The sequence below is a fragment of the Montipora foliosa genome, chromosome 6, assembly GCF_036669935.1.
Source record: "Montipora foliosa isolate CH-2021 chromosome 6, ASM3666993v2, whole genome shotgun sequence".
Classification (NCBI taxonomy): Eukaryota; Metazoa; Cnidaria; class Anthozoa; order Scleractinia; family Acroporidae; genus Montipora; species Montipora foliosa.
In genome coordinates, this window is record NC_090874.1 from 62,215,708 (window position 1) to 62,235,707 (window position 20,000).

The 20,000-nt window shown below is 40.3% G+C and overlaps 2 protein-coding genes across 2 annotated transcripts in view; both read left to right on the top strand.

Moving 5' to 3' along the window:
* LOC138008070 (tetraspanin-17-like) overlaps positions 1-4,815 on the top strand; it is a 16,076-nt gene extending 11,261 nt beyond the window's left edge. Inside the window, exons 5-8 of the mRNA XM_068855258.1 lie at positions 774-884; positions 1,097-1,147; positions 1,344-1,460; positions 2,166-4,815. Coding sequence (XP_068711359.1) covers positions 774-884; positions 1,097-1,147; positions 1,344-1,460; positions 2,166-2,249 — 363 coding nt within the window. The 3' untranslated portion in view covers positions 2,250-4,815. The remainder of the gene's footprint in view (positions 1-773; positions 885-1,096; positions 1,148-1,343; positions 1,461-2,165) is intronic.
* Positions 4,816-18,906: 14,091 nt separating this feature from the next.
* Positions 18,907-20,000, top strand: part of LOC138006138 (uncharacterized) — a 2,074-nt gene continuing 980 nt past the window's right edge. Inside the window, exon 1 of the mRNA XM_068852298.1 lies at positions 18,907-20,000. This exon is cut by the window's right edge and continues 980 nt beyond it. Coding sequence (XP_068708399.1) covers positions 18,947-20,000 — 1,054 coding nt within the window. The 5' untranslated portion in view covers positions 18,907-18,946.

Genomic DNA, 20,000 nt, shown 5'->3' on the forward strand with positions numbered 1-20,000 from the left:
TCCCTCGGGAGTCCGAACAAAGGTTCAAAATGCGAAGGGGAGATGTTAGCATACAAGAAAAACATGCTGGGCCTCATCATTATTCTTTATTATAAAGAATTCTAAAGAGGAGTGTTTTATCAGGTTTAAAGCTCATTCACATGATGCATTGATAAGCTGTTAGGCTTATGAATTATTAATTATTAATGAGTTGTTTGTAAGAGACTACTATCACTTAAGTGCGAGGACTGCTTCTCCCTTTCATCTATAACCTGCACTTTCATTCAAAATTATCGTAATTTGATCATGAAGTATCACCAACCTTGTTCCCAGGGTTCTCTCCTGAATTATAAAAAACAACCAGTACTTTAAGAGTGTGAGAACACTGGTTGAATATCATGAAGGCTGGAATAAAAAAAAAAACATTGCTTACAATTAAAGCGATAATCCAACAGTGTCAGCATGTTGGATTCTCTCTTTTTCTTTTTTAGCCTATTTTAAAGCTTAATATGCCTTTATTCACGTTACTATCCATAGAGTATTGTATTCGAGGTAACAAGAAAGTTTGGAGACATTTTACATTTATTTGAAATTCAAATCATACTAAACTTTCTTGACCAAAGGTGAGTTAAGTGTGTCAGACATGTCTTTCTGACAACACAGGTGCAGTATCCTAAGCAGTTAACTACAGCTGTAGTATCCTTTGAAAATTCCTATCCTTAGTACATAGCATCCTGAAGGAAAGAGTAAACCTGTCTCTATTCTTGTCTTTTACTGTATCTTACGTTTGACAGTTTAAGTGCTGTGGAGGACAAACATACAACAACTGGCAAGAAAATATCTACTTCAACTGTTCTTCTCCTGGTGCTGAGGCTTGTGGTGTCCCGTTTTCTTGTTGCCGAGAGGTATATTATGTTATTGTTTTGGTTTATTTTTTTTTAAAAGAAAACCCAGAACTGAAGTTATGAATGTTACTCTGAATCAAGACACGAAGTGAAAAAACAGAAGAAATCACTGCAAATGCATGTAAATTATTTATTTGCTTTCCTGACTTAAATTCAGTTTGTGTACTGTGAAAAGTAGATATAAATGAAGTAATTTATCTTTTCTTTTTCAGGACACCATAAACACTCAGTGTGGATACGGTATCAGACTCCAAGAACACACAGTAATGTGAAATTGTTTGTTTAAGTAAAAGAAATTCGAAACCTGCCTAAATTTCCAATAAAGTTGTAAATTTCCTTTTCATTCCTTGCATAATTTTGCCACTTGAATTACAAGATTTCAAATGATTATGGTTCAAAAAATCTCTTCTTGATAGATGATTTCTTTGAGTTCTCACTTATGGCTGTTTATGTGGTTAGGAAACACACAGGAATGCCATTATCTACACCAGAGGATGCATTGAAGCTGTAAAAGAATGGTTTAAAGAGAATATGATTGTTATTGGTGGTGTGGCAGTCGGCTTGGCATTAATGCAGGTGATTTTTTTTCTTTTCATCATTGTCATCATTTTTATTTTAATGTTTAATATAAATTTAAAAATTTGAAGAAATCAGATAATTAGCAAAATAGGTTACCGGTAATAGTAAATCAGGCAAAGAAACGAATAAAGTTGAAATAAAATAAATAGGTATACACATATGGATACTGTAGAAAAGTATTGAAATTTGCTGTTGCGAAAATTCATACGGTCATCTTAGTCTCTCACCGCTGAGCGGTGATGCTCTTGATTTTTTTTTTTTACTTTTTGATTGCAGTTTAATGAAATTATTATTATTGTTGAATAAGCCAACTTGAAGGAGTGCTTTTAACAGTTTATACAATATAATAATAATAATAATAATAATAATAATAATAATAATAATAATAATAATTATCATTATCATTATCATTATTTTATTATTATTATTATTATTATAAATGTGATTAGATTAACTGTTAATTTGCATATGAATAGCATCTTTTGTAATATGCTTCATGATCCTGAGCGGGTGTTATGAAGTTGCTCCACTGCTTGCTTATCCTTCACGATTCCATGACGATGAAGCAAAATGCTTGCCTTTTTTTTCCCTTGTTGGACATTGCTCTGCTTATTATTTTGTTATGAATTAGAAGTACCTAAAAAGAAAACTGTTGTAATATCTTTTGAACTAGTCTTTTTTTTTTCCTTTTTTTGCTTCTAGATCATGGGGATATGTTTTGCTAACAGTCTCATAACAGATATAAAGTTGCAGATGGCAAGATGGGAAAGGGCAGATTACTATTAGAAATGCCATATCATTATTGTAAATATTTTATCAGTCATCAAGAAAACCATTGAATCTAGTCTAATTTTTTATGTGTTATTTTTGCACAAATAATTGCTGCTCATTTGGCACAAGGTTATGTAATTCGTCAATGAAGTGCGCCATCTGTCCTTGAGATAATTTAATTTAACCCACTCATGCCTGAAGCGTACTTCATTTCATCTATAACCTGCACTTTCATTCAAAATTATCATAATTTGATCATGAAGTATCACCAACCTCGTTCCCAGGGTTCTCTCCTACTCGTCCACCGGTTGGAGAGAACCCTGGGAACGAGGTTGGAAGTATCGCGAATTTTATCTTCACAGGGTTATCGTGTAATGTTTGGAAATGGGATGAAACACTCAAGATTGCTCATGTTAAATGTGACTTGTATATAAAGAACTGTAAGCTGTATGATGTTACTTAAATTTACCACCGATGATTGTGGTTAATTGCATTTCAAAATGACAATGGCAGTGTTTTTGCCGGATTTCAAGAAATTGCAAACTCTTTAGATTTAACGCACTCTTTACATTTCAAATTCTTCACACGAGCTGAGGTAATAATATAAATAATTATTCTTACACACAACTGGGAGCCAAGCCAAGCCAATCACGCAACCTGACCTTTATAACACAACCAAAGAGTAATAACTACCTTATAGAGCGATTTTCAATTGAGTGTCGTAAAACCAAAACCAAAGTAATTTATTACTTTGGCCAATCAAAAAGGACGGAGACAATCCATTAAACCAATCAAAACTCGAAGTAATTTCACGTAGCCGACACAAAGCGCGGGAAAATGTGCACGCGAGAACTTTCAACTTTTGGGTTTTACGCGAGAACTTTCAACCAATCACTGAGTGAAATAATCATAAACCAAAGCAATTCGCTAATTACTTTCGACACTCAATTGAAAACCGCTCTAACATACCTTATCGAAAAATCACAAAGATCTGAATGGAAATGATATTGTGATAAACATGCCCAAAAAAGCTACGAAGCTGCACTGAAATGACTCATGAAGGGTGGGTGGGAGGGGAGGTCAGGCAGAAAACAATGTGAGCCGCCAACAAACCATGTGACATGACGACCTCCCACACATTATACACCATTCTCCCAGCTGTGTGTGAGAAAAAACATTTTCTGCTTTATTCGTTCCTCAGCCAGCAACATCAATAATTCCTTACGGTACAGTGAGCTTGATGTTGAAGATGATAGATGAACTTGTTTCAATACAGACCCCAACCCACATTAAAATTCAATTAGGGGAATTTTGCTTGGGATACAAAACGGCATTTATCTTTTTTCTATCTGGTCCTATCTTTTATGTTTTTGCCTGCAATTTTAATTCAAGATTATTGGTTAAGAAAGGAATATCAAAAAAATTTTTTTTGTAACTTAACTACTTTCTAAAACACGTAAAGCGATTCAGGAGATTTAGATAAACTAGCCTAAGTTTCCAGTGCAGTCTAAAGTCACTAACCGAGGAAAATCCACAACTGTAACGTTAAAAAATGGCACTATGTATCTTATTTCTGCGCACACTGATTCAGTGTGTCTCGGGGACGGGGGATACCTCTGGCGATCTTCTGTCATGGGATTTGCTCACAGAGGAAGCCTTTTAACAAAGGAAATTGCATTAGAGCTGTTGTGATTAAAATTTAGATTAATTGTGAAAAGTTACCGCTGCCTAATTTATTGTACGGCAATTGCAACTTGTTTGTTCTCCTGATTTTAATTTTCTTCGCAGAGGTTAGCGGTGTTAGTGTTATAGTGTCTAACAAAGCATTTTGTAAAGAAGTTTTAATTATGATAAGTGAAAACGGAATGATTCCAGAAATTGCCGGTGTAAAACAAAAAACTAGGATTCAGCCATTTTTGGATTCATTTCGCATCAGTTAACTTTGATGAAGTTATAGAGCGTTTTCACTCACGTGACTAGCAGCCATATTGAATTACCAAAACAAAAGAAAGTATTTCCTTAAGAATAGAGTTCGATTCCCAGAGGACTAGTTTGGTACACCATCATGGCCGACATTTCTTTGTTTTGGAGCCGTGACGTCATGTGAAAACGCTCTATTGTGAACGATTAACGCATGCGTGGTGGGTAATCAGGGACTTTAAGATCTACGAAGGCGACCTCGACGAAAACGTCACCTCAAAATAGACTTGACACTGACGTATGTCTTACGCGATTATTCCATTTCTTTTATGTCGTACAAATGTCAATGTGGGCAAAGTATCCTAAAAATAATATATTCGTACGAGCGGTTTCAGAGTAAAAGTCTAAGAGTGAAAGGTTTGTATTTGCACGATGACTTTGTCATTAAAACCTGAAACTGGGTGATCTTACGTCGTCGTTGTGCAGAGAACAGCAAACATTTGTGCTAAAGTGCGTACCGGCCGTTCAGCACGATTATTTTCCTATTTAAGCCAATGGTATTCTTGTTTTGTGGCATTCTCGTTGACGATTGCGTCGTAGATTTTAAAGCCCCAATTGACCATCGAAGATGGATTGTAAATAAAAGAATTTTTATGAGTTATAGCCTCAGAACTTGTCGGTACTTTAAATTGCTACCTGATGGGAAATCGTTGGCAGCAAGATCGAGCTAGATAACCATAGAATGATACAGGCGAAGCAGCTGTCTTTAAAACGGGGAACGGGGGAATCTCTAAAGCCGGGATCATCGGTATCTACTATTGTACGTCTCAAGACACGTTAGTATATTCGTAAGTAACGCCGAGCTCAAGACCTTTAAAGTGCCTATTCTCGTCGTCCACAGCTACAAGAACAACAACAAAGTAATTGTAAAAGTTCAATTTTGTTTTGAGCAATATTTTGCTTTTAACACGAACGTCAAAATATTCCCATACAAATTCTTTAAGTTTCGAACAGGCAGACACATTGTCTGGGGGCCCTGTGGTTTAAGAAAAGACTACACGACTTGGACACCTTTGACCGCTTAGTTGGTCTCACCTTTTGACCTTCCCATCATTACCCGCTCCCGTCCGCGCATCCCTTATTAATAATCCCTTCAGCGACCGAGAGACGACTGGGGACGAGTCAGCTTGAGGTTGCTGGGTTCAACATGGGCTCTTCTATCTTTATTGCCATTTGAATATGGTTGTGCACTAGGACTCGCTTTAAAACTCGCAATGTTAAGCCTTGTTTTCACTAGGGACGCAAGCATAAGCACAAGCAATACAAGCAGGCGCATTTAGTTGTTGTTAATTAGTGTCTATTGTTCTGACAAAAGGCTCTAATGAACAACAAGCTACCGAGTTTGCGTATGCTGCTTGTGCTTATCAGGCTTATGCTTGCGTCGCTAGTGAAAACAAGGCTTTAGTGACTAATCCTTGCGCAAGCAGGGGGGCCGCGAGGGACTAAAGCCAAGCAGAGAGCGCAGTCAGCTTAATTTTTAAACCATGACAAATCCTTGTAAAGTTTGCGGAAAAGAGGACACTAAAAAGTGCGGAAAATGTCATATGGCGTTTTATTGTTCTGTTCAATGCCAAAGAAAGGACTGGAAGAGTCACAAGCAAGACTGCGGACTTCAAAGGTCAAGCACTTCACAGAGCAACAACAAAGACGAGACACCCGCCAAAGCCATTTTTGGCGCACCGTTTACGCTCGAAAAGTTTGTTCCTCACGTGGAGAAAATCAAGGACAACACGAAACGCTGCGCTATTGGTTGGGTAAGTCTTCGACTGGCTGGTTTGATGGACAAAGATTCATCGCTTGCAACATGTTTTGTGTTTCTCACGAGCGAAGGGAAAGTTCGTGAACACATGGTCTGTATGGAATTAGGACCCAGTGAGATAATGCAGAAGCTTGTCGACCAGTTTAAAGCTCATGCAATCAGTATGTCTGTGGAGATAAGATACAGAAATCCACACACTATGGCTGTCATAAAAGAAGGAGTGTTGTTGCAGATAAGTGCCAAAGGATACGAGAAGAAGTTCTTCTTTGATCAGACTCGTGGGGGAAGGAGTGAGAGTGGCGTTTTGTTGTCCGTTAGCGATGCAGAGGAATGTAATATTCCGCTCTTTGATACTTCTCGTATTAGGTTTCATTGACTTTTGATACGGAAAAACTGCTTATTTTGACCGTGACACGTGCGCGTTAGGTTTCGTTAATTCGTTTTCTGTTTTTTAGCATCTCAAGTTGGAGATGTCACGCCAGTTGGACTTGGGCAAGCTGGCACTTCAGTTTGTTCTCTTCTTTCCTTGATGGATTTGATCATCTCATGTAATGTTGACACTGTTTCTACGCAGGTGACAACGAGAAGTGAAGCAGAAGTAGTCTTTAGTTGTGATTCTCTTCATGACTGGATAACAAATGAGACTTTATGAAATAAAAAATTACTGAAATTAAAACAAAAGAGCATAAACAAATTTTACCCAATGATGTTATGTCATGCAATAAATAATGCAAAAGTTTGAAAAGTAGTTGGCAATTGCAATTTCCAGGTTTGCGTTGTGAAAAATGCACATGCATTGCCTCAACATTGTTTTGAGAACAGTGCAACCCACATTGTTGTGCCATGCTTCAGGGATTAAAGACTAAGACATTTTGGAAGTTGTTAGACAATTATTGCAAGTTTGTACAACTTCCCTGTCTGTTTCAATTGTCCTCTGATTTGTGTAGCTGTAGTTTGAAATTCCCATAAAATGGAGCACTGACAGTGGGAGGGGGTAATGGGAACACCGTCAGCTTCCATTGATACCAGCCTCATAGCTGAAGGAACTACTGACGTTAAGTAAAGTAACTTAACCTTTAAACCTTCGAGGTGAATTAATGACTGTGAAATGTATGAAAGATAGTTTGAACTGCCCTTCTAATCACTCCAAGCAAGAAATATTATCACAGGTGTAAGGAATTTGAGGAATTGCTAAGGGAAATCAATGGTTCTTCTGTTTGCATGATTTGCATGCAGATAGAATCAGAATGTGCTTGCAAGAACTGGCAACTGCCCCAATACCTTTTTTCAGGGGAAAAAGGTTCTGGTTATCAGGAATGCACTCTAAATCTTTTTCAAGGCTAAAGATAATTTACTGGTAGGTAAAGTTAAAACCCATGCTAATGTTGCAGTTTTGCCTGGGATATTTGTGGGGATGGCGTGGAGGTTTGCACAGGCATTGCCACATACATGCTTTGGCTTGAGTTGCTTTTTTCCTTGCTTTGTTCATTTTGGACTGTGGCTCGGTTGCCATGGGGACCAGCTCCTTACTGTTGAGAAGAGTACTGCCTCGCTTGCTACCTTAACTGCACCTCCAATAAAGAAGCACAGTTTTTTTTGGGTGATGTTACATGTGCTGATTACTAACGCCGATTTTTAATCCACGTTTCACGAAACAGCTTATTGCAACACTGTTGCAGCAACGGTAGATTTTTAACGCAACATGCTTGTAACATTTGAACCCAGGCTCCTGCTCGGCAAATCCCGGGCCACAAATATCATGGCAGACACTGTTGACATGACTGTCGACGTGACTTATTTTGGTTCTCCGTGGTGCATTCTGGGACGGACGATGTTGTGTTAAAAAGTGAACGGCGGTGGTGTTAACACGCGCCAACTCCAACAAAATTCGAGCGAATTGCAGGCTTTTGAAAGCGATTAAAAAACCTGCAACATGTTGCGTTAAAAATCGCCCTGTGCGCCATGTTACACGAGACATTTTTTAACGCAACAACAATCATCATCGGACGGCTGAAGCGCAGTTGACCACAAGTCGTATCCAGGAATTTTGATGGGCCGCCATAGTAGCAATTGCCTCTGGGCTCAAGTTACCCTCCACGTCCCCCAGCAGTCTCTGCACATTGTTCAGGTAGCTGGTTTTCTGCCGGCCTGGGCGCTTTTTTCCATGTGGTGGAGTGTAAAGGGCGTATCTCTTACGTGGTTCGTCCGTTGCCATTCTGAGAGAGTGTCCTAGAAAATGCCTGACTTTGTCCATGAGAAGCTGTGTATTTGTCTGAGATCATGTTAATCGGAACCCGCGAACAACTTAGCAAAGTCAACCGAGATACTCTGACTGTTGGTGACACTAGTGCTGCTATTGTAAATAAGGCGCGAAATCTCGGAGTTTGGTTTGACTCGCAGCTGAATTTTAACGTCCACCGGTACGAAAACATGTAGTCTATCTTTTTGTTCATTATACAAAATTAGACGTATTAGAAAGTACCTTTCGCACAAGAGTGAACAAACACTAATCGTAGAACCGGTAAATGGACACCCAGACTACTGTAATAACAGTCTATTGTACGGCTTACAAAAATTTGGTTTTATCAACGGAGTTGATAATGTAAATTGGCCACCGTACAGAGATTCTAAAAGCTGACGTTTCGAGCGTTAGCCCTTCGTCAGAGCGAATCGAGGGATTATGGGTTACGAGTAGTTTTTAATAGTAGAGTAGGAGCTACGCTATTGGTGGTAACATGGCAACGTGAAAAATAGGAATATATTAGTTAAATGAAAAGCGTTCGTTAATACCGTGAGGATTAAGGGTGCCGATTTGAAAGATGAATTTTTGTTCCAGATTCTTGCGGCTTTCCGTCGTACCTAGATGTAGGGAAAGGCCGCAGATAGCCATGTGTTTTTTGGAGTGGTTAGGCAGATTAAAATGGCGAGCGACTGGCTTGGATGCATCCTTGTCATTCTTCTCAACATCGCGAAGGTGTTCGGCGGAATCGGTCACAAGCTTCAACGGGTTCAAAACGCTGCCGCAAGCGGCTCATCTCCAAAGACCTTATTCATAAATGACGGTCACATTTATCATTCTTTTGTCCACGTGCAAATTAGCCTACCAAGCCTCATTTTAGAGCAAGAATTCTTTTCAATTCACTGTATGGTATCGAGGCTTGGTAGGCTAATTTGTACTTCGACAAAAGAATTATAAATTGACCGCCATTTAATTTATGAATAAGGTCTATACCACGCGTTTTGATCACATTTCTCCTGCTATGAAAGACTTGCATTGGCTACCAGTTAAATACCGTATATTATTTAAATTGGTTGTATACACATTCAGAGCTTTATATGGTAGTGCTCCTACATATATTCAGCGATGAATTAGACTTAAGCCACTTTTAAAGTTAAATATAGCCTGCGATCAAATACAAAACACTTACTGCTCGATCTGCCCAACAAGACCAAGAAGAGAACAGGAGACAAACCCTTCCAGACGGGTTGAGAGCTTCGCATGGGCAGTCACAAAACTTTTATGCCACGGCTAAAAACTTCTTATTTTAAATTACCTTTTAGCTTATAACCTATGGTATTTTAACATATATTTTTGCATCCATATAGATATAATATTTTTATCTGGTATTCATTTATTAACTATTTAGAAAAATTGTACATCCTTTTTATTGTAATATTATAAGCACTGTAATGTAAAGCGCATTAGATCATATACCCATGTATTTTGCGCTATATAAATAATAAAGTTATGTTATGTTATGTTTGTCATGTGCAGACTAGATATCTGTGTATTCCTCACATGGTAAAGGGGTTTAATTAATGTTCAGCATGACTCTGTAGCAGGATGTGGCAAAAGGTTTTATCTTGCTCTCCATATCACTAGATATAACCCAGGATTCACATCCGTACAATGTAAGACAGTAGTCACACAGCTAGTATCGAAAAACTTTATTTTGGTGTCTATGGAGAATGATGAAGTCAAGTTTCCAGAAGGCGGTCCACGCAAGTGCCTTTCATCTGGTCAGGTCATCACGGCTAGATTTTAACGCAACAACGTTGCGTTAAACTGAAATCGGCGTTAAACATCGGCTCGTGTAAAATCACCTTTAAGTTCTTGTTCCAGAACCGAAGAAGTGACTATGGTGATCAGTGATTGAAGTGAGTAAGCTGTTGTTTCTTTAACACAGAACACTTTTTAGATAAATACCCCCTTTCCCCGTATTGCAGACTTAACTGAAATCCAGCATTCCGTTGCCAGAAGGTGAGATTCTTCAGACGACGAAACAGTCAGTGCGGACCTTATGCAAGGATGATGATGAGGACGACTACGAGAACGTTGTCCAAAAATGTTATTTCCCGTTATAGTAATAATCTTGCAATTACTCCAAGTCGCTCGGCTTGGAAAGTGTGAGTAGCACACATTCCAAGAATAAAATTGGTGGCAACGATGTGGATATTTAGAGAGAACATTGAAAATTCATCGTCAGGTGGTCTCGTCCTCCACATGACCTTCAAATTTGATCATTTTCTGTCGTTGTCAAGACAAGAACGGCAAAGAAATGTATCAAAATGTAAAACGCACGTGCAGGGCGTGCAGAGCTGTTGTTTTTGCTAATTAAACCTATTGTGACGTTCTGGTAGTCGTCGTCGTCCTAACGTATAGTGGCCATATTCATAAATAAGCAGACATGGTGAGTGTCCCGTTTCTTAGGCACTGCATTGCAATTTCTCTATAACGTTGCAAATTTTCGAAACAAATCAAGAGCTGGAAGTCCAATGTTCATGATTCCAGAGTGTATTATTATTTGTGTGACTGAAGATAAAGCACAACTCTACCAATGAAAATGCTTAATCCGGTGGATGATAAGTCACTGTCTTGCTCTTTCAGTTATTTGGAAGTCGTCCATCTTATCGTGTAATAATCAATTTCCACATATGAAAACATAGAGAAATCTTAGTAAATGTTTCTCTTGTAGAGTATTTATCAGCTGAAAGTAAGAGATATCCACTCGATTACTGGGCCATCCAGAACATGCTGAATCCGAAGTTAAGCTTTCATAATTTCTTGCACTTTTTACTGCTGCAAGTCACGATAGCAGCCACAGTCAACAAAAGAAACTGACAAAGTGGATCAAAATTAGCCAATCACGATGCTGAATGTGACTCATTAATGGTAATAGCCATAAGCACATTCTGCCACAGCGATTACTTGTAATGGCAATCGAAAACAAAATGGTTGATTAGAACCAGAAACCCATAAAGGGTTGAAACGTGTAACGCGCGTTCACAGCTTCCGAATATTCAGTGCGAACTGATTGGTTGAATGTTTCAGTGCTAAGTACCATATTTGGAAACCCCTTGCTCCTGTTGTTCCAAATATGGTACTTAGCAAATTGAATATTCAGAAGCTTGTTTCCCAGCACACAAGGGGCCGTTACACGTTTCAGCCCTTATCGGTTTCTGTTAGAACTTAAAAGAAAAATATTAGAAACAATGGTTGATTAGAACTTAATGCAAAATACAATATTTTAAAGCCCCGAAAACGTATCGGGCCCGAAAAGCAATTCTTGAGACGATGACCCGCTTGCAGTGAAAAGCTGCTTTTTACTGGGTTCAGTCCAGTCAGAAAATGAGTAGAATTTCTCCATTTTGTTATAATTATTTTCCGTGTCAAGAAAATGGAAAAGTTGCGCAATAGGTCTTTCCTGTCACTACCCTGCTAAGTATTCTCTTTGTGCGTAGAGTCTTCTGTGCGTATTTTTGGGGTTTCAGGGGGTAGTAGAAATGTGTAGATTTTATCCGATGGACACAGTACAATATTTTATTAACCTGCAACGACGTCGACGTCATTGCAACGCGAATGGCGTTTTAGTGTATCTTTAAACAAAACCATACTCTTATGGGGCACAAGAACGGAACGTCAATTCGATAAACAAGACAGGCGGTGAAAAGTTAATATCTGGAATCTGAAAAGCGACAAGGATTGGACTTCGACAAGAATTGCATCTCCGTATCAAAGTGAGCTGTGTTTCTAATATTTTTCTAACTGCCGTGTTTCGTACAACACTGAGATCAAATGGCAAATTCTGTATGGGTTTTGAAGGAATCGCACGCCTTGAATGCATCTGTGTTGACTGAAGTCGCATCTCATTTTCTGTCTGTTGTCTGGCTATTTACATTTATTTTGTACTCAACCCTGCACAGTCTTCAGGTGAAAAAGATTGAAATTTGACTAATTCTTGTCAGTAATTATTTGAAAGGAAAAGAAGTCGTTTCTTAACTCCCTAACGCATGTTTTTAGGCTTTGACAACATTTTTAGAATAGAACAATCCTACGAATCCAGTTGTAATGCACTTTACCTATACCAGCATTGTTGAACGCGAACAAAGATGATTTAATGATCACAAGAGAACCGCAATTGAGCAGCTATTTATTTCCAATCAAGGTTTCGAGAGCGTTGCCGTCGTCAACTCTTAAGCGCCCTTACTTCTCCTTATTGACGCGATGGCATGCGCTTTGTATAGGAAATGGTATGAACGCGAGTGCATTTTGTGATTTGTGGGCACGAGTGACGTTTTGAGAACTTTTAAACATCACGAGTGACCATAAATCACGAAAAACGAACAAGTTCGTACGCCGATTTTTTTAGTTATTATTTACTTTACTTTAAGGAAAACGACATAACTTTGAAGTTTATAAGACATGTTTCGAGAGAAACGTCTCATCTTCAGTTGATGAATGTACAAAGCGTTAGAAGTTGAATTTATAAGTAAGAAAAAGTTATAAATTCAACTTCTAACGCTTTGTACATTCATCAACTGAAGATGACAGAAGTTTCTGTCGAAACATGTCTTATAAACTTCAAAGTTTTTCGTTTTCTTTAAAGTTCTGACTTGTCTGCTAATATCAAGATCCTTTGGAAACATTATTTACTTTACAAAATTACTCCATCGCTGTTTGTATAACACTTTTGCACGCTATAACCTCTTTTTCAATCTATAACGCAATATTCTTTTGAGTATTTAAGGAACATGCACTATGAATACGCTTGGAGTTCTGAAGAGCTTTTCGAAACGATCCGCTCTCTCTGCTTGAATTTAAGGACAGCGCTATTTATGAGGACCATAAATGTGTCTTGACTGTTTCTGTCATAGTAATGTTTTGCTCTGGTACGGGGCCCCTCAATCTCAGTTTTGAAGGTTCCAGAATGCACGACAGTAGCCTGCAGAAGAGAGGGAATCATAGGAAGGATACCCCTTGTGCGGCGGGAGAGTAGCCTTTGAGCAGGAGAGTGTTCCTTTCCTTGTTGTGGGATTCCCGGTAGTCCAGTAGCGCCATATGAATGTCCTTGTTCTTTTGATACATCCTCTTCATTGTTTTAACTGCAGCTTCTACCTTACCATTTCCTTGCGGCGAATATTGGAAGGAGGTCACGTGTTCAAACCCATACTCATACTTGTACTCGGTGCTGATAAACTGGGACCCATTATCGGTGACGACGCGATCAGGTACCCCGAACCTTGCAAAGTGTGCTTTCGCGAGCTCTACTACTGTCGCTGTGAGTGTATTGGGTAGAATGTCAATCTCTATCCTGTCGCTGTAGTGGCATGTAGTGTCTAAGTGCCATTTCCCTTCCCAAATTAGGATAGCTTGGCTTATTAATGACCATGGTCTATCTGGAATATCATGGCTAAGCATGGACTCTTTAGGCGCTTGACTAGCGTATTGGGCACACACTGGGCATGAAATGCACTTATTGTTAATATCAGAGGTCATACCGGTTCAGAAGAGGAATACCTTGGCTCTTCGAAATGCACGAACCTGCTCCAGAGTGTATTTTGTGTATTTTGTCTAGCATGGCTGGTCCCATCGACTTTGGGATGACTGCCTGCTGCCCGTCATACACTATGCCATTTGCTAGAGATAATTCATCTTTGAAGGCGAGGTAGGGGCGCACTTAGGAACCCAATTTTCGTTTGTCATTTGGCCAACCAAACATCATGAGGAATGACAACCTCTGCAGTTCTGGGTCCATTGCAGTTTGCTCTCGTAGATTTTCCAAGGTAACATTGGAGATCCCAGAGTTGTCCAATGTCACAGTTTCCAATTCCACCCTAAAGATGTGTTCTCCAGAGCAATTGGCTTCAGAGAGCTGAGGACAAGGAGCCCTCAATTGAGAGAGTGTCGGCTATGACTTGATGTGCTTCTTTCTTGTAGTTCACAACGAATGACCATAGTTGGAGCCTCATGCACATGGCTTGCAGACTCCTCAGTGCATTCTAAAGGGGTTTTTAAAAAAAAATGTCGCAAGGGGTTGATGGTCTATTTCAACTGTGATATCTGATCTTCCTTAAAGCAGACTGTCCCATTTCTAAAATGCTAAGCATATTGCAAGACATTTTTCTCAATAATTGCGTATCTTTGTTCTGTGGCCGTTAAGGTTTTTGAGTAAAATACCACTGGTTGATTATCTTGGAGGAGGGCTCCACCCACTCCAAAAGCAGATGCCTCTACCTGAAGGGTGACAGGCAACTGAGGATTGAAGTACCGTAAGACAGGGACTCAACAAAAGCTTTATAGAGTGCGTCCGTCCACTTGAAGGGGACAAGTCTCTTAAGGCTTTCACTACATCACTCAGTTTGGGACAAAATCTTGCCAGGAAGTTAAGCATACCCAAAGCGCCTGTTGTCTCTGACTTTAACAAAGATCTACGGCCAATCTCACTTACTTCAACCATGTCGAAGATCGCTGAGAGCTTTATGATCAAGAAGGCTCTGAAGCCCGTGGTGCTATCCCATATTTCAATTTGGCTTCATCCCGGGCTCTTCCACTACGTTCGCGCTTATCTCTATGTTCCACCATTGGCTGCGCGCCACCGACGGTACTGGGGCGACTCTAAGAACCGCTCTACTGGACTTTCGTAAAGCTTTTGACTTAAGTGGACCATAATATTTTGGTCGGCAAACTTCGCACTCTTGGGGTTAAGCCAACTGCCATTAACTGGATTATTAATTTCTTGAGGGACAGAAAGCAAAGAGTTAAGCTTAATGGAGATTACTCAGAGTGGCTGAATGTTCCTGCAGCTGAATCCATACAAATGCAAGGAGCTGCAGTCGTGCTTTAAGAGATCTCCTCCAACTCATTCTCCAGTTGAACTCGATGGCTTTGTTTTCGAGAGAGTCAATTCAGCTAAAGCGCTCGGCTTTACCATAAGTGATGATTTTAAATGGAACGATCACATCTTTAATGTAACCTCAAAGGCTGCCAAAAGATTCTATCTCCTGAGACAACTTAATCGAGCTGGTATTTGTGCAAGTGATCTTGTCTTATTTTACTCTAGTACCATAAGATCGGTTTTAGAATACGCATGTCAAGTATTTTACTTCAGCCTTCCGTCCGAATTTATCCGAGGAGCTGGAACGTATTCAGAAGCGCGCCTTGCGCATTATTTTTCCTTATGCAACCTACAACAGCGCGCTGAAAGAGGCAGGCATCCCCTCTCTTTACGATAGGCGAGCGTCACTATCGTTTGATTTTTTTATGTTCTTGGCATTAATCACAAGCTCGCATGCGAAGGTCTGCTCCTACCTAAAGCTGATCACCATAGGCAGCTGCGCAGCAATAGGAAGTTCAACGTGCCAGTGTGCAAAACGTTAAAAGGTCTTTTATTGTTAGACATAGCCTAAGAATGTAAATAAATATGTTTATGTATGTATATTTTCTTAACACAAGGCTATCCTAAGTGATATGATTTTATTAGATTCGTACATTTTTATTATTATAGATCTTTATAACGATTTTATTTATAAATCTTGTTTCTTGTACATTATACACGTAATTCAGTCTTCGGACTGCGAGGTTTTCTCTTTAATAAACGATTGATCTATCTTTATCTATCTAGCGCTGGACAGCGTGTTGATCTGAGGGTTTGGGCATTTTTGTAATTGCTTCGACCATGGAGGGTGATGGGCTAACTCCGTCTGGGTTGAGCTGGAACCCCATGAACATCACCTTTTGTGTTTTAAAAATATATTTGGCTCTATTCAGTTTGAGCTTTACTTCGCGCATACGTACCAAGAAATGATACAGATTTTCATTATGATCTTTCTAATGAATGAAGACATCATCTGCAATGTTGCAGACCCCTTTCAGTCCTGCAATAGGCTTCTTGTTGTCTTGCTTGATACTCCTCAGGGCCACTTGAGACACCATACGGAAGACACAGCCACCGATAGGGACCAAATAAGGGGGCGAAAAGTAGTGGGCAAGCTGGATTCATAATCTAGAGGACTGTTGGTGAGACCAGACATTGCATCTGCAACTGAGAAACACTTGGCCCCATTTATTGCGAAAAAATGTCCTCAAAGCGTGGAATTGGATGCTTGGGTACCCGGATTGCTTTGTTGATAATGTTTGATTGATCTAAACAGATTCTAACTTTGCCCTTGGTCTCTCTGACTGTCATGTTACTACACCAAGCTGTGGGCACGTACTGTCGGTATATCTTTCCTTCGCTTTCCATTTTGTTAAACTGTTCCTTGATTTTGGTATGCCTGACAATGGGCTGAACGGGCTGGCGGTGAATGGCATCATGAACCGGCTTTACGGTAGGGTCCATATTAAAGGTAACAGGTCTGCCAAGCTGTCCCAGCCCAGTGTGCACATCTTGAAATTCAGCAAGAACCCATTTCATGCATGGTTAGAGTTGTGCTAGGATGAGTAACGTTTGAGAGACGTGTGGATGACGTTGGTTCTAGTTGACTCGGCATGTCTCTTAGACGGGAGTTGTCAGCGATTAAGTAGGGCTTAACATTCACAGGACGAAGTGGTGGCGAAACTGAATGGACCTCATCTGCACAGATTTTCACTAATCCCAGATGAACACAGTCTGAGCCAGACAAACAGAGGAGGCTTTCCAGGTATTTGCGAATCGCACAAAATATGGAACGTGACCTGTTATGGAACGTAATCTGTTGCTGTCTCGACCAGTAGCTCTAGTTTACCCAGGGATGTGAGTTTAGAATAATTATAGGTGAACAAAGTGGCTCTACTTGGTGAAACTAAATCCTTAGGTTTCTTCCCGGGGGAATCAATGAGAGGGCAAGACTTTCTGGTAGTGTGTTACAAGTGGAAGCGGTGTCCAGTTGTATTCTGTTAGATTTAGCCATGTCCATGGTCAGTCCCAGTTTTAAGTAGCTGAAGAACTTACGACCCACCGTGGTGCTCCGCGGGTCGTCTGCTGTACTAAATACACTTTGGGCATACTTTTCGGGTATCAAACCCACCTCATAGAGGTCATTTCCACAATTCTCACTTAAAGTGGTATCCAGGTGATGTGCCTGTTGTTTGGTGTTCATGACTTCCAAAGGGTTGACTAAAAGGGGTGCTCACATTCGACACGCCCCAGAAAAATGTCCGATTCTCCCACAGCCTTTTCTAGATCATCGCTTGTTTGAAGCTGGGCATAGAGAGCGAGGGTGTGAGGGCCCTGCACAATACTGACAAATATTAAATTTGCCCCGGCGACTGGACTGACTTTGTCCCCATTCTTTCTCTGATTTGCTTTGACTAAAATGACCTTTACCACAGTTTTGCTCTGATTTGGGGGATTTCCTTGCTCCTGTATAGTTTACTTGTTCAGTGCATGGGACCTTTGACTTGCTGCATTACTGCTTTTGCCTTTTAACATCAAAATTCTTAGCTATCTGCAGCACTGTTTTAGATGGGGTGATTTCTTTAGTTGCTTTATCCCTGTGACCCTTATCCAGTAGTTTTGACATAAGTCTCTCGTTGTTGATTCCTGATATGAATTTGTCTCTAAGTAGTTGGTCCTCGCAATTAGCGCAATAATCTAGCCTTTCTACCTTGTTCTTTAACTCGTCCTTCCCAGGCCCTTACTGATTCAGGAGGTTCGTGTTTCATTTGGGCAAATTTTGTTCTCTCCATCAGTACTCCTTCAATGTTCCTTCAAATGTTTGGGAATAATCTCCGGTTCCTTCCGTTCCTCCTTTGACAGCTGAAAGCCTTGCACGAGGTTTTCGAGTTCTTCGTTGCCACACTGGCGCGGTCGGTGGTGGTCCCCCCCTTCTTCGGTAGAAGGTGGCAACGGCTCGCTATCGTACCATCCATTGAGTTCACACCAATCTTTGAACAACTGAAAGAACTTTTCACATTTCCGTCACGGATCACCCGAAGTCGAGATTTTCGGTAGTGTGACTCCGTGTCCCGACGAGGACGCCACGACAAGTTTTCCATTTCAGTTTTTAAATTTCCGTGTTCCGGGAACAGTGTCCTAACAGTTAATCTCTGTCCCAAGTTAGAACCACACGAAGTCTAAGCATACAAGATGGTTGCCATATTATTATACACACCCCAAAGCATACTTGGGCCTAACAACGCCGGGGGTATGATGTAACAAAAAGCTGAGGAAAAATATTATTTCGAATCCGACTGCCCAATTGAAGTGCGTCCCGCACGTCTTGAGTTGCTCTTAAGAACCAGACCTTTAATGTAATGTATCAAGATCGAATTAGACCACGTCCTCCACTGTCAATACAGTCAATAGCTACAGAAAAATAGCATTGTAAACAGAAAACGAAAAGAATAAATGTACTCAATTTGTGAGTATGCTATGTGGAACCTTCGAAACTGCGAATACACAAGCCAAACACAGTTTTGCCGAGTTTTTGCGCTCTTATAGATTGAAAAGTAATATTTGCTTTTCGTTTATTTTTGTGCTTTTTTCCCGTTTGTGGTTTGTCAATGTGAATAAATGAATCTAATTTGGAAAGCACTTCATTGTAAGCGCTAATAACCAAGGAACTCCGTCATTTCCTACAATAGCCTCGGTATCGACATTACAATAATTATAATAAGTGCTCATCACGATGATGCTGCACTGTCAGTGCGGAAGAGTGTTTGAATTAGACGATTCACTCTTGACGGTTCCCTCTTTTTCAACTGAAGTGCGCTATGAAGCCAGCTTGTGGTGTCAAGACCATAAAAGGAGTCATTGCGATGACCTCCCTTATCGCGACATGTGTCTTTTGCGTTCGACTGTGGGAACTTTTGGCTAAAATTGATTTCCGCTGCAACTCGTCTGACCCCGAATGCAAAAGAAAAGTACAAGGGTTAATAGCTGGAGCAATCATTGGTGGTTTCCTTTTTCTGTGTATTGCTTACGCAGTAATACGACAGGCATTGATTGCCTGTTTTCCTGTTGCGTGTGGCCACAGAAAGTGTTGTTTTACTGGCAGAAGCTCCAAACCCCACCGAGAAATTCTCTTGTCAGTCGACAGCAAAATTCCAACGGAAGAACAATTTCAGGCATTCAAAGAGAAAGCTCTTCTCTACTTAAACGACATCAAAACTCCACTTGAGGAGATCGTGGCAACGACAACATTTCAGTTCATATTCTCAGGAAGCGCAGTCGAGAGATTTGGGATCCCGGTCATGATGTCCAATAAAAAAACAAAGTTCAACTTGGGTGCCTTATATACCGACCTAGACGTTATGTTTTGCTCTATGGCAGATCAAGCTTCCTGCTCTGGTTTAGGGAACATTCTCATTGAGCCTCTTTTTACTGAGAGTGCAGAATTTACTGGATATGCAAATCTGAAGTCAATTACACCAAGCCACCAAGGAATGTGTGTTAGTTCAAAAGTAATCCGAGAACAAGTTAAAGAGGCCATTAAAGGCACGTCTGTAGCCAATCTTCCCGGTTACCCTTGCTGCTGTGGAAAAATTGAGATGACTCAAAGTATTAAAATCTTCTCCAAAGGCCCAGCGATGAAGCTCCAAATTGGGTCTCACTTCGAGGCGGACATCACGCTTTGTATCCGGTGTCCTGAGTGGCCAACCATGAGTGACTGGTCTTCGCGACCGAGATACTGGCCCAGTGTAGTTGAAGCACAGAGGATAATGTCATTTGGATGTCACCTGGTTGCCAAGCCGGCACCAACAGACGAGGATCAAACAAGCTGGAGATTTTCCTTCTCCTTGGCAGAAGTTGAGCTGTCTAAACTCG